This window comes from Cyprinus carpio, chromosome A1 (genome assembly GCF_018340385.1).
Source record: "Cyprinus carpio isolate SPL01 chromosome A1, ASM1834038v1, whole genome shotgun sequence".
Lineage (NCBI taxonomy): Eukaryota > Metazoa > Chordata > Actinopteri > Cypriniformes > Cyprinidae > Cyprinus > Cyprinus carpio.
The window spans coordinates 14,047,122-14,059,787 of NC_056572.1; the positions used below are offsets into that span (position 1 = coordinate 14,047,122).

Genomic DNA, 12,666 nt, shown 5'->3' on the forward strand with positions numbered 1-12,666 from the left:
GTTTTTTCGTATCGATGTTTCTGAAAACTTAAGGCTTTTTTTCTTCATAAAACGAGTTGGACATCATCACACAAATGTCTGCGTATTAAATCTTTGGCGGTTGTCCGGAGCTAGCATTTGCAGAAGAAGCGCCAGCTCGGCTCTCATAGACCGTGGTACTGGTGGTCGTGGCCGGAGTATCTAAGTCTGCTGATTGACGAGTCTGCGGAGGTCTAAACCATTTTCGTAAATCCATTTATTTTTTTTTTTTTTAGAAATTTTTTTTAAATTAGCTCCTAACAACTGTCTATAATATAGACGGACAAACTGTTCTTCAACTTGAAATGGATTTTGCGCGCGTGCTGCAAATCAAATGTAACAAGTTAACTCGGCGACCAATAAGCATTCACCATGACGAAGCCTAGTAACGTGCCATGAACAACCAAAATTATGCATTTTCCCCATTCTTTTTTATTTTATTTTTATTATAAGTTACAGTTTTTGAACATTTAATATTAAAATAATAACTAAAAGGGATATTTTTTTGGGGCCCATGGCCTTCTAGGAGGGCATCAATGACCGCTAGGGGGGGCACGTGGAATGCCCCAACACAGCGCCGGCGCTGATCCTTACTGAAATGGCCAGCCTGCAGTCCAGATCTTTCACCCATAGAAAACATTTGAGGAAGATGTGACAAAGAAGACCTAAGACAGTTGAGCAACTAGAAGCCTGTATTAGACAAGAATGGGACAACATTCCTATTCCTAAACTTGGAGCAACTTGTCTCCTCAGTCCCCAGGCGTTTGCAGACTATTATAAAAAGAAGAGGGGATGCCACACAGTGGTAAACAGGCCTTGTCCCAACTTTTTTGAGATGTGTTGATGCCAAATGAATAAAAATCAACTTTTTTCCCTTAAAATTATACATTTTCCCAGTTTAAAACATTTGATATGACATCTATGTTGTATTCTGAATAAAATAATGAAATTTGAAACTTCCACATCATTGCATTCTGTTTTTATTCATAATTTGTACAGTGTCCCAACTTTTTTGGAATCGGGTTTTTATATATATATATATATATATATATATATATATATATATATATATAAAACAATCTGGGCAAAATGTCATTTAGGTCACTATTTTCATTTAATCTTTTCAGACTCATAGTGCATAATGAAGACACAAATACAAATTCTCTTTTAATTTGACATTTATTGATTGAAAATGACCAGATTCTGTATAATTCTGAAAATATAAAAAAGAATGTCTTCTTGCATATGTTTGCAACAGAAAGTTTTCTTGTTTCAGTAGTATGTTTCTTGTTCCACCCAGCCTGAAACAAAACAGCACAGATATGAGAGCTAATTCATTCACTGCAAAATAACAAATACAGTACTCCTATAAAAAAGTTATTGTTATTATAGATCCCATTCAAAACCCAGCTTTCCTCTTGTTAGCTTTTAAATGAAAACAAACATAGTTGTTATCAACATCAAAGTCTGCCAGCATCTGTTAGAAATATTTGTTATTACCTCCTGGGCTCCGCCTAAGGATGTATCTTCTAACTTCATCATAGACGAAGATGAGCAGAGAGTATGGGAAGGCACAGAACCACCAACATGGTCTAAAACATAATACCAATATTAAATTGGGTTTACAAGGTCAGCTAGATTTTCCAAAAATGCAAGATACCCATTTCTTAGTGCAAAAGACTAGTTATGTCCACATACTTGAGAGGATACATTCTCAAAGCAATGTCCATGCCTGGGCAGTAGGACAAGAAAGCTGCCAGAGCAGTTTCTTCAAACAGACCAAAGATGAGGATTTTGTTTCTAGAAAAGAAAAGTGGTAACACGGCCTATAAAAACAAACCAGTATAATGCATAGTGCACAATTTTATGGCTGGACCCTTTGTTTACATACCTCATTCCCTGCTGTACAATGGAATTCCTTCTGGTCTTGCAGATGATCAGATCGGCCCACTGCACAATCACAATACTGGCGAAGAATGCTGTGTGGCATGTGAACTCCACAATCTTTCTGCGCTCATATGTCTGGAAGAATAAACAGATGAGCCATATTCACATGACTGATACCTCACATTTGTTGTATTATAGAAGTTTTTTGAGTTACACAGGTGACACCTACCCATTGCTGGCCATAGCTATCTTCCAAGTCATTGAGATATTTATCATCCCAGTTGACTCGAATTCCTATTAAATCGGAAGGCAGGAATCCGTTCTCGGCAAGAATTACAAAGTAGGTAAAGAACCCTGCAACTGCTTGCATCATACCTAGAAATAAGTATGATGACATTGAAATGAAAGTTTACAGGGTCTGTCAATAGATTCAAATCATTGTGTGTAACGTACAATCAAGTGCTTGTTTTATTTGCTTGTATTTATGTAATGTACAGCATTTATTTATTTTTATTTTAGTATTCCATTACTTAATCAGTCCAACCAAGAATTAGTTTTTTCTTTTTTTTTTCAGATTTGTTGTGGTCTAAAATGACTGAATTTGCAACGACTTTTCTCAGAATTTTTGGCAATATATGCAGCACTCGTGAAAATATACCACAGACAACATTCTTCTAACATTTATATTACTTTTCTGACCTCAAGAACACACATTAATTTTTTTTTATTTTTATTTTATATATTGTCTAAAGGCAAAAAAAAAAAACACAACCAACTGACTAGTATTTCATTATTTCAGGCTTTAAAGGGGTCATCGAATGCCCATTTTCCACAAGTTGATATGATTATTAGGGTCTTAATGAAAAGTCTGTAACATAGTTTGGTTAAAATTTCTCAATGGTAGTGTAAAACAACACCCTTTTTACCCTGTCAAAAACAGCTTTTTTCAGAGCAAACTGTTTTGTAGCATTTTCCTTTAAATGGAAATAAGCTCTGCTCCCACGCCCCTCTCTTCTGAGCTGCTCTCTGAGGGACTGTTTACTTTAGCCGTATTCATTGTGAAACTTGCTAATTAGCACATTATTAGGAAAGGCAGTTTGCAAAGATTCATTAAAAAACCTTACTCACTTATGGATCATGAATGATTCACGCAAACATAGACGCATTTAGGTAGATCGGGGGTGCATTCCCTTCAGAAACAAATTTAATCCACTGCATCTTCAGCGGTTCAGATGTCATTTTTAGATCCAACAACAGAACACCTCAATCACTTAGGAGACATTCTTGTCTACATCTGCTCCAGCGGTGAAACAATGGCGGACTGATGACAGCTCACACAGGGCGGGTCTAAGGTAAGACAGCAGTCCAGTCTGTGCTGAAACGCCATTGTCAATCAAACTATCGTGGGAGGGCATCTGAGATCGGCTCGATTTGTGAAAGGGGAAATGATTTAACGAGATTTAAAAAAAAAAAGACTGGGCGGATTTTTATCATTATAGGGTGGTTGTGTACACACACTGCTAACACACATTTCAGTTCAAACTTGTAAAGTGCGTGTAGCATCCGATGACCCCTTTAAGTATTTGGTGTTGTTTAATAAAATCCATAGTGAATACAAAAATAACTGAAAACATAAAAATGGTTTGCCTTCCTTTCTTCTCTGTGATGAGCAGTATCAGAAATAAAAAGTAGTGCAGCCGCTGTGTTTAAAGTGTAAATATGGAAACCTCTATTTCTGCTGTTCCATAAGCGCAACCGACTGTCAAAGAGTAAATTTGCAATTTCAGTGTCTACACAACTCATTCGGTCATGCTACTCGTCTATTTTGGGCTTCTTTACAGAGTGCACAGGCTTCTTTTACACAGCATATAGGCAGTGCTGATAAATTGAAATGGTTGATGGAAACGATGTTGTCACACGATGCGTCTGCAGGAAATCTGTGGCAATTTAGAATAATTACAAGCTCCCCCAAATATTGTGGAGTTAGCATGAATTTGTGTTAAATTCTGAATCAGGAAATCCTAGAGGGACTGCCTAATTAATAGTTTCTTTATAATAAAAAAAACAGTAGGTGGCGCTGTTTGTACTTCTCAGGCGAACTCAGGGCATTGCTGATATAGCAATTGGCACTTTTCCACTGCGTGGTATGGCTCGGCATGGCAGAGCTCAGTACAGTACAGCACGGCACGGCACGGCATGGCACGGCTCGGTTTGCGTTTCCAATGCAGTTCATTACCGCTTTAGAGTGGGTGGGATTATTCACATGTCGTTATAGTTGCGTTGCCTCTACTGCCGTGACTTCTGAAAAACTTTTTCATGCCGTGTCACTTCATCAAGCTCTCCATGGATCCACTCCTCTGCTATCAAGGAGAGGAATGTCTGCACTTCCTCAACAGACGACGAAACTTTTTGGTTGTTAAAAAAAGGTGTTCAAAATAGTTGCGTTAGATCCTTCGCTGGCTGTGTTGATTTAAATCTAGCGGTTCTGTTGTGTTTGTGTTGCAAATTCAGTGAAGCAGGTAGTGACGATTCTCTCCGGCCAATCCGTGATCAGCAGAGTTTACACATCATGTTTTGGTAACGGTATGGTTCACTTGGAACCTCAACCGAGGTGGTACTAAAAAAGTACCAGGTACCAGGTACTGTACCCAGTGGAAAACCCCCCAAAAGTGAACCGTACCCAGCCATACCGTGCTGTAACATGCAGTGGAAAAACGCCAAATTACTAGGTTTTGTTTATTACATTAATGCACTGACTAAAGATATAGCCACACTTCTTGGTTGTCATGCTTGCTGGCAGATTTGTACAGATTTGTATATAGCTGTTAACCAGCATGGATTCTCTAATGAAATAAAACCAAATAATATGTAACAAAGATGCTTTTGCTGTTAGCCTGCTGCAGCAGCACATTAGTAACATTGAAACTGGGTTTAGTTCATAGGTGATATTTTGTAAGTTAAGCTTCTATAATAATTGAATTAAATGCTATGCTAAGAGTAAAATATAGTACACAATAGCGTACTCATTCAAAACCTGGTCAAAGAATGAACATAGCGCTAACAGTAATAAATGACTGTTTAAAATAACCATGCGCTTACCAATTTGACCGTAGGCCATACTGATTAGCCTCTCATTCACCAGTTTATCTGTTTTAGCGTTTCTGGGTTGTCTCTTCATGATATCACTTTCAGCAATTTCATAGGCCAATGAGATAGCAGGAACCTGTGGAAACATTAATCAGCAAATCAAAACATAACTGCAGCCAATTACAGCATGCATTACACCACCAGAAGCAAGCATAACCATCTAAGTAAATCACAGTTCAATAGGATATTTTAATTTAAAAACATAGTTTTAAGCCACAAAAGTCAGTAGATTCTCAGATAACATGTATAACCATTTCTTTACATTTTTGACCATTTGGGGGAGCTGTCACAAAGTCATAGTTTAGGACATGGAATGAATTTTCCAATAAAATTCAAAACGGTCAACAGCCAATATGGCTGACACTGGAAAAATGGACGTCACTGTATGTGAAGAGTTATGAACAAAGTCAGAGCATTACACTAAATTATTTGAAGTAATTTTCAGATTTTCAGACCAGTAGTGGCACTTAATACAAACTTATACAATGACTACAATTACAAGGTTTCATCCAATACATCCAAGCATTGCCATGACAAGGCCAAACTTCCTGGTTGGGATGCTATTCACTGGCATGGTCTCAAGATTATCTGTGCCAAAGCTAGGGAGGATCTGTACGCTAGTTTGTTTTCAAAATATTAAAGATGGTTGAAACTATGATCCAATGAATCAGAAGAAACAACAACAACAACAACATGGTTCAAAGGTTATTGTGTGCTAAAATGTGTGTCAAACTTTGAGCTATTGGTGGCACTACGGGGTCTGAGAGGGCAACCAAAGTCAAACTGAAGGTCAGGCCTTTCCCAATCAGTTAACAAAATACCAAAATGTTTCACCCTAAGGCTCTAGGGGCTGCCAAACCAAAGAAAATGAAGAAAACAAATCTATACACTAATCTATACAATATGTGTCTATGCCCCTTCAGTGTTTGGCCCCTGATTCCCGTATTGGAAAATATTCTGTATCAGTAAAATGTGTCCTTTTACCTACCATGTCAGTCCCCAGGTCAATACAGAGAATGGTGACAGTACCCAAAGGTAAAGGAATATTAGCAATGATGAACAAAAGGAAGGGTGAGATCTCAGGGATGTTACTGGTCAGCGTGTAGGCAATGGACTTTTTCAAGTTGTCAAAGATCAGACGTCCTAAAGTTGAAGACATGTTTGAGAAATAAGTGGCAAAATAAACTTCAGAATTCCTCAGTCAATAAAGTTTTCAAAAAATGTCATACCTTCTTCTACTCCCGTGACAATTGAGGCAAAGTTGTCATCCAGAAGGATCATGTCAGCAGCCTGTTTGGATACATCAGATCCAGCGATACCCATAGCCACACCAATGTCAGCTTTCTTCAGAGCAGGAGAATCATTGACACCATCACCGGTTACAGCTACAATGGCACCCTGATAAGAGGAAAAAAATGCATTAAAATGGTTTCTGCTGGGCGAAATTGTCTAATATCAATAGGATTGGATAGACAACTCTCTAATGGTACCTGTCGTTGACACCCTTCCACAATAATCAGCTTTTGTTGTGGAGAAGTTCTGGCGAACACAATTTCTGTATGGTGTTTCAGGATATCATCCAGCTCTTCTACACTCATATTCTTCAGTTCACCACCATGGACCACACAGGCCTTAGCATCTCTAGAGATACACTTTGTATTAGCAGGCTTCTAGAACAAATTCAAAACTTGGTGTCCATAAATGTTTTGTTTGAGATTGTCAGTATACCTTGGATTGACCTCTCCAACAGGGATGTTCAAACGTGCAGCAATGTCTTCCACAGTCTCATTCCCTTCAGAGATGATACCAACACCCTTTGCAATAGCTTTAGCTGTAATTGGATGGTCACCAGTAACCATGATAACCTGAAATAGAAGATTTTGAATTATAATTTGATTAACTGATTGTACGTACAAGTATGAACAAAACTGAATATGCTGCAAAATATTCACAACATATTCAAAAAATGGATCTTGAACCAAGAACAACTTCTTGATTCAAGACCCTTTACAAATAGCCTTGTTTTTGGATGGTCACAAGTAACCTGTGATAGAAGACATAGATGCTTGATCATCTGATTCATTTAATTCAATATTGGTATAATAAGCAAATATAATCAAGCCATCAGTCTTGAATCAAGGTGGAACAACACCTTGATTCCTGCACTCCTGCACTTGCCCACAGCATCTGGTACAGCTGCACGAGGAGGATCGATCATGGATATGAGGCCAACAAAACACAGGTTCTCAGTGGGGAAGTTTACTTCTTCAGAATCAAATGCAAAACCCTCAGGAAATTGGTCATCAGGGAGGTTAAAGTGGCAGAAACCTTTAACAAAGAACACAATCATTAGTGAACATAGTCATAGTTTTAACTGCAGCAAAACTCCACAAGATGAACTTCATAAGATAGGTTTACCCAGCACTCTTTCTCCAAGACCTCCAAGTTCTACATAAGCATTTTGGAATGAATCTTTCATTTCATCATCCAAAAGCTGTTCTTTTCCTTGAATCAAAATGGAGGAGCATCGATCCAAAATTCTCTCAGGGGCTCCCTTCATCACTAGCAGGTGCTTAGACTCTGAAGAATTTGGATTCTTGTGGATTGAGAGCTAGAACAAAACATATAACGGTCTGTTACGGAGGTCAGTCAAATCTGTAAATCTCCAAAGAATAATTCAACAAAGATACCTGATACTTGTTGGTGGAGTTGAAAGGGATCTCAGCAGACTTTGGGTACTTCTCTCTCATTTCAGTGACTGAACCACAGCACAGCTCAATACACTTCAACAGGGCAGACTCTGAGGCATCACCAGCTGTGTCTCGCTGCAAAATATTTCTTTCTTTTACTGATAGTGTCTTGATGATGGATATACATTTAATGGACTTTTACAAGTCACTCTAAACCTAAATCATCTAAATGTTGCTCAATCACACCTTAAGGATTGGCACATGGCTTTGATCAGCAAGGAAGACTGCACGGTTGCACAAGCCAGCAACACGTGCAAGAGCAGACCAAGTTGGAGAGCTCCTGTCAAATGAGGTTCCACTCTGGTTCTCTGTGGTGTCTGCTTCATGAATCTGGTTGTCAAACCACATGTGAGCGACGGTCATTCGGTTCTGGGTCAAAGTTCCAGTCTTGTCAGAGCAAATGGTGGAGGTCGAGCCAAGAGTCTCCACAGCTTCGAGATTCTTCACCAGGCAGTTCTTCTTTGCCATACGTTTGGCAGTCAGAGTTAGACACACCTACATGAAGTTACAAGTTAAGTAATAATTCTTGGCTCAAGTGAAGTGTACTTTGGCTCTAGAAGTGTACATTGAACTCTGACTTACAGTTACAGTGGCAAGGAGACCTTCAGGTACATTAGCAACAATGATTCCAATCAGGAAGATGACAGCTTCCAACCACCCATATCCAAGAATCAGGGAAAGAACGAAGAAGGAGACACCCAGGAAGACAGCTACACCAGTGATGATGTGGATGAAATGCTCAATCTCTTTAGCGATTGGTGTCTGTCCACAATCCAGACTGGAGGCAAGAGTGGCGATACGACCCATGACAGTACGGTCACCGGTGTTGATGACAATCCCTCTGGCAGTACCTTTGAATATTGTAACTTTTCATTACATAATTCTGACATTGTTTTTTGTTATCCAACACAATTCAGCTGTTTTATCGTTGTACCTTCAACACAGTTGGTAGAGAAGAATGCAATGTTTCTGGTTTCCAGGGGATTTTCATTGGAGAAGTCAGGAGTACGAGTCTGGGGTTCAGATTCACCAGTGAGTGAAGAGTTGTCCACCTGAAAAGGAAGAATACCATGAACATCCAAGTTGGTCCAGGATTGCTGGTTATTATTGGTTTGGTGTCGGTCTAGCTTAGGGGTATTTAATCCTGCTCTTGGAGGGCCTCTGTCTTCCAGGAAGGTGTACTGGGGCAAGGTGGCGTTAACCTCTGTAGGACGGTTGCCCTCCAGGAGCAGGTTTGGACAGCCCTAGTTTAGCTTGTAGACCAGCACAAACAACTTGTTCTCCAGCAAATTATTTGCTGACTTCAAGAAATCTTTCTGTTTACACTACTTAAATTGGTTAGTGCGGACGCCAGCATACCTGCATCTCTTCAGTGGGAGTATGTTACTTTAGCCATTCTGATAAGCGTTATGTCTTACCTTGCATCCATGCGCACTGATGATACGAAGATCAGCTGGGATTCTGTCTCCACCTTTGACCTCCACAAGATCACCAGCTACTACCTCCTCGGCATTGATGCTCTTTTTCTCTCCATCACGCACAACCAGGGCTTGCTACAAAACCGTATTGTATGAGAATTATTTTTGTGTGTGTAAAAGATACAATGTTTTATCAGAGAACCTTTTGCATTTCAGTACCTGAGGAACAAGGTTCTTAAAAGATTCCATGATTTTAGAGCTCTTGGCTTCTTGGTAGTATGAGAAGCATCCTGTTATTATGACAACAGCAGCAAGCACAATTCCCAGGTAAAGCTGCAAAATCAAACAGGTTAATAGTGGGGCAAATTATGCAACTGAAAATTAAGTGATTCACTATTGTTGATATATGAAATATTTATGCATAAATATGAGAATATTTTTTGTTCCACTGTACATTGTCATTAGCAGGTTCATCTTCAGAGGCAGCCTGGATACCGTATGCCAGAAAACAAAGGATTGCACCAATCCACAGCAGCGTTGAGAACCCACCAAAGAGCTGTTTACAGAACTTGACCCATTCTGGAGTTGTAGGAGGTGGGGTCAGGGCATTGGGCCCATCACGAGCTAAGATCTCCTTTACACGAGAAGAGGACAAGCCCTGCCAAAAATAATAATAATAATTAACAATAAATAATAATACAAATAATAATAATAATAAAATAACAATTTGTTAAAAGTTTTTGCATGGTGAGTGAAGCTTAAAACAAAGGCTTTTATTAAAAAAAAAAAAAAAAAAAAAAAATATATATATATATAAACATAAATTTTAGACTCTTTTTGAGATTTTGTGGAATAACTAAAAGGGGGCATGCTGTCCTTGAGGTGTTGGAGTTTAGTGAAGGTCAGGGTGGGGCAGAAGGTTTGATTCAGGTGGGGGTGGTGCCTGCCGCACTTGCTTATCTCCGGGTTCGTTCCAGGACAGTTAGGAATAAATTACTCAAATAATATTATGCACATTGGTTTCAAATCCATAGCTTGTATACATTATTTGCAAGTACTTGTATTAGATGTTTTCCTTTACAACATATAATGTTTCATTAACATAATAATTTTGACTTGAACATGCCTGCTGATAAACCTCTTACACAGATGTCATATATAATTTTTAGAGTAAAAGCACTTTGATTTGACAGAGAAGACATATTGAACTTAACAATTCAAAATTTCAATGATTTTAAACGAGGTTATCAAATTTTATTTTTTAAAGGTATATAATAACAACAATAATTTATATATTTCTAAGAAGATAAAAGATGCATATGATTTCATATGATATCATTTTAAATACATAATGTTTCCTAAAAGTGTCACTAAGCTCACCCTGGTCAGGTCAGTGCCATATTTGCGGTGAAGCTCATCCATTGTCAACTTGTGGTCATCCTGCAGAAGCAAAAAGAGCCTTTAAATCTTAGTTTCCCACAGATCTGATTTTTGTTAAATGGAATGTTTAAAAGTATTTTAATGCAATGTGTATTTTTAAAAATGTATTTATATATGAATTTCCTACCAGATCCACTTCTTTTTTAAGATCGTCCATGTCCTTCTGTTTCTTTTTCCCTTTTTTTGGCTTTTTGGCTCCATCCTCTGAAGTTGCCGCCAATTTGTACTTATCATTCCCCGTCTATCAAAAAAAATTATACTTAACATATGCAACAAACACATTAACTTATTTAAACAAAGCAAATGAGAGAGAGAGATAAAAAATAGAGCAACAAGAGCAAATGTGAAATGAAACTGGCAGTATAATAAATCATAGCCATAGTCCACTCACTCCAAGCCCCATTTTCCTTGTTTATTTCAATTTTAACTCTGCAGTTTTCGAATTTTAGATGTCGTAGTCCTCCTGAAAGCCTCTCCGGAGACAAAAAGCTCCTGTGTGTCCAAGCAAGGTTCACAAAATTTATACCCTGCCAACTAACCTGTTTCAAGGCGGAGTTGTAAGAAGATTAGGGAGGAGCTTTGGTTGCTGTCATGGAGCTTTAACATTTATTCAACCTTCATCCATAAAGGTAGGTCATGTCATTGACATCTACATGAGGAACGAGCTTACTCAATATTTGAAAAGACCTGTGGTAGTTTGCACATAACAATTTATCATAAAACGTCTGTGTGCACTGAATTTCTATGCATTTATAAGTCATTTATTAGTCTGGCACCACCTGATTTTTATGACTTTTGGCCACTTCTCAATTTCAAAGGTAAGTGATGATTGTGTAAATTGTGTCCTTTGACATTCAACGCCCAGTAATAAATCTGATAAAATCAAATTATGCTTTTGGACTACAATCTCATATCTCAAGAATTCTAAATGTGAGTTTGGCATACGTTTTGTTCGTGTTTGGTAAACGCATCACTATCTTTTCTCTGTCAACAGTGGATTAAGTTTAGTCTATATTTATGCTTTTCTACAGCATGCCACCACTTATACGTCTGTGAGAATGGATTGCACATTTCCTTTTGAGTTTGCATCCATTTGTTTGGTAAATACTCCAGGAAAACCAGGATCAGCTGGTGCTGCACCTCAGAGAGGCCTATAAATGACAGCATGTGTTAGGAAGAGGGGAATGAATTGTGCGGACATTCAAGGTGAAATCAGGGTTGTGGGAATGTCAACAGTGACGATCAGCCTCTCTGACAGTCATAACCGATTCAAGCAGAAATCGATGTTGCTGGTTTTGTGGTTACCTTTTAAAAAAAATTCCTCATAAAGGTCTGGCACTCATTAACTTGGGATCATGAAATGGCACTTTAAAGCAGTTACCCAACCTGTTTTAAGGCAGCAGTCCCGTCTCTTAAAGGAAACATTATATACTAAAGTAGGCGGTCTGCCCTTGTGTTACTTAGAATTCACGTGAATGAAACAGAATTTGTTACTTTGCAAGAAACAAGTGCATAGTCCATTTTAGTCTTTGGAAATAGAAATTCCTGGATCAAATCACACAAGCTAATAGCTAATAGTACCTATAAACAGTGAAAACTATAATTTAGTATACCGGTTCCAGTGCTTCATCCAATAATTGGACTGTCTGATACAGGGATTATTCTCAAAATGTGCTGTAGTCTTTCACTGTACAGAGATATGTGAAGGGGAAGGGGCTCATACTGTCTCTGACACACGTGATTACAGCAGGGGCTCTGTGTGAGCAAAAATGGCAAACAAGATCTTTAGTTCTCTGAAAAGAGGAAAATGCAATCTAATCTAATCTTTTTTGGTAATTTCTGGCCATAATAACATAACATAACATAACATAACATAACATAACATAACATCACAACGTAACATAATAATTTGTTGTTGTGAACAGTTGAAATAAATATATTTTCCCAAGCGAAAAGTATAAAACATAAACATATAGTCATATAAATATAATATACCGCATTGGCTA

General features: G+C 38.2%; 1 protein-coding gene across 1 annotated transcript; it reads right to left on the minus strand.

Annotated features, from left to right (window-relative positions):
* Positions 1 to 1,178: 1,178 nt before the first annotated feature.
* On the minus strand, positions 1,179 to 11,378 carry LOC109060287 (sodium/potassium-transporting ATPase subunit alpha-1-like). Its single transcript, XM_042746459.1, has 22 exons — positions 11,052 to 11,378; positions 10,788 to 10,901; positions 10,601 to 10,660; positions 9,675 to 9,878; positions 9,440 to 9,553; positions 9,221 to 9,355; positions 8,737 to 8,854; positions 8,385 to 8,653; positions 7,989 to 8,297; positions 7,743 to 7,877; positions 7,471 to 7,663; positions 7,205 to 7,380; positions 6,781 to 6,917; positions 6,543 to 6,693; positions 6,282 to 6,450; positions 6,041 to 6,195; positions 5,005 to 5,128; positions 2,135 to 2,280; positions 1,910 to 2,040; positions 1,717 to 1,818; positions 1,519 to 1,610; positions 1,179 to 1,319 (listed from the first exon to the last, which is right to left on the minus strand). The coding sequence occupies exons 1-22, from the start codon at positions 11,061 to 11,063 to the stop codon at positions 1,291 to 1,293; spliced, it is 3,075 nt and encodes a 1,024-aa protein (XP_042602393.1). The 5' UTR covers positions 11,064 to 11,378; the 3' UTR covers positions 1,179 to 1,290.
* Between the last annotated feature and the right edge of the window lie 1,288 nt (positions 11,379 to 12,666).

Bases quoted from the DNA above. Each gene is read 5' to 3' on its own strand.
- LOC109060287 (XM_042746459.1), bottom strand. The intron at 6,918-7,204 runs GTGTTGTTCCAC...CTTCTATTTCAG, and splicing joins GCAGGAGTGCAGGAATCAAG to GTTATCATGGTTACTGGTGA. The intron at 5,129-6,040 runs GTAGGTAAAAGG...ATGTTTCCACAG, and splicing joins TTGACCTGGGGACTGACATG to GTTCCTGCTATCTCATTGGC.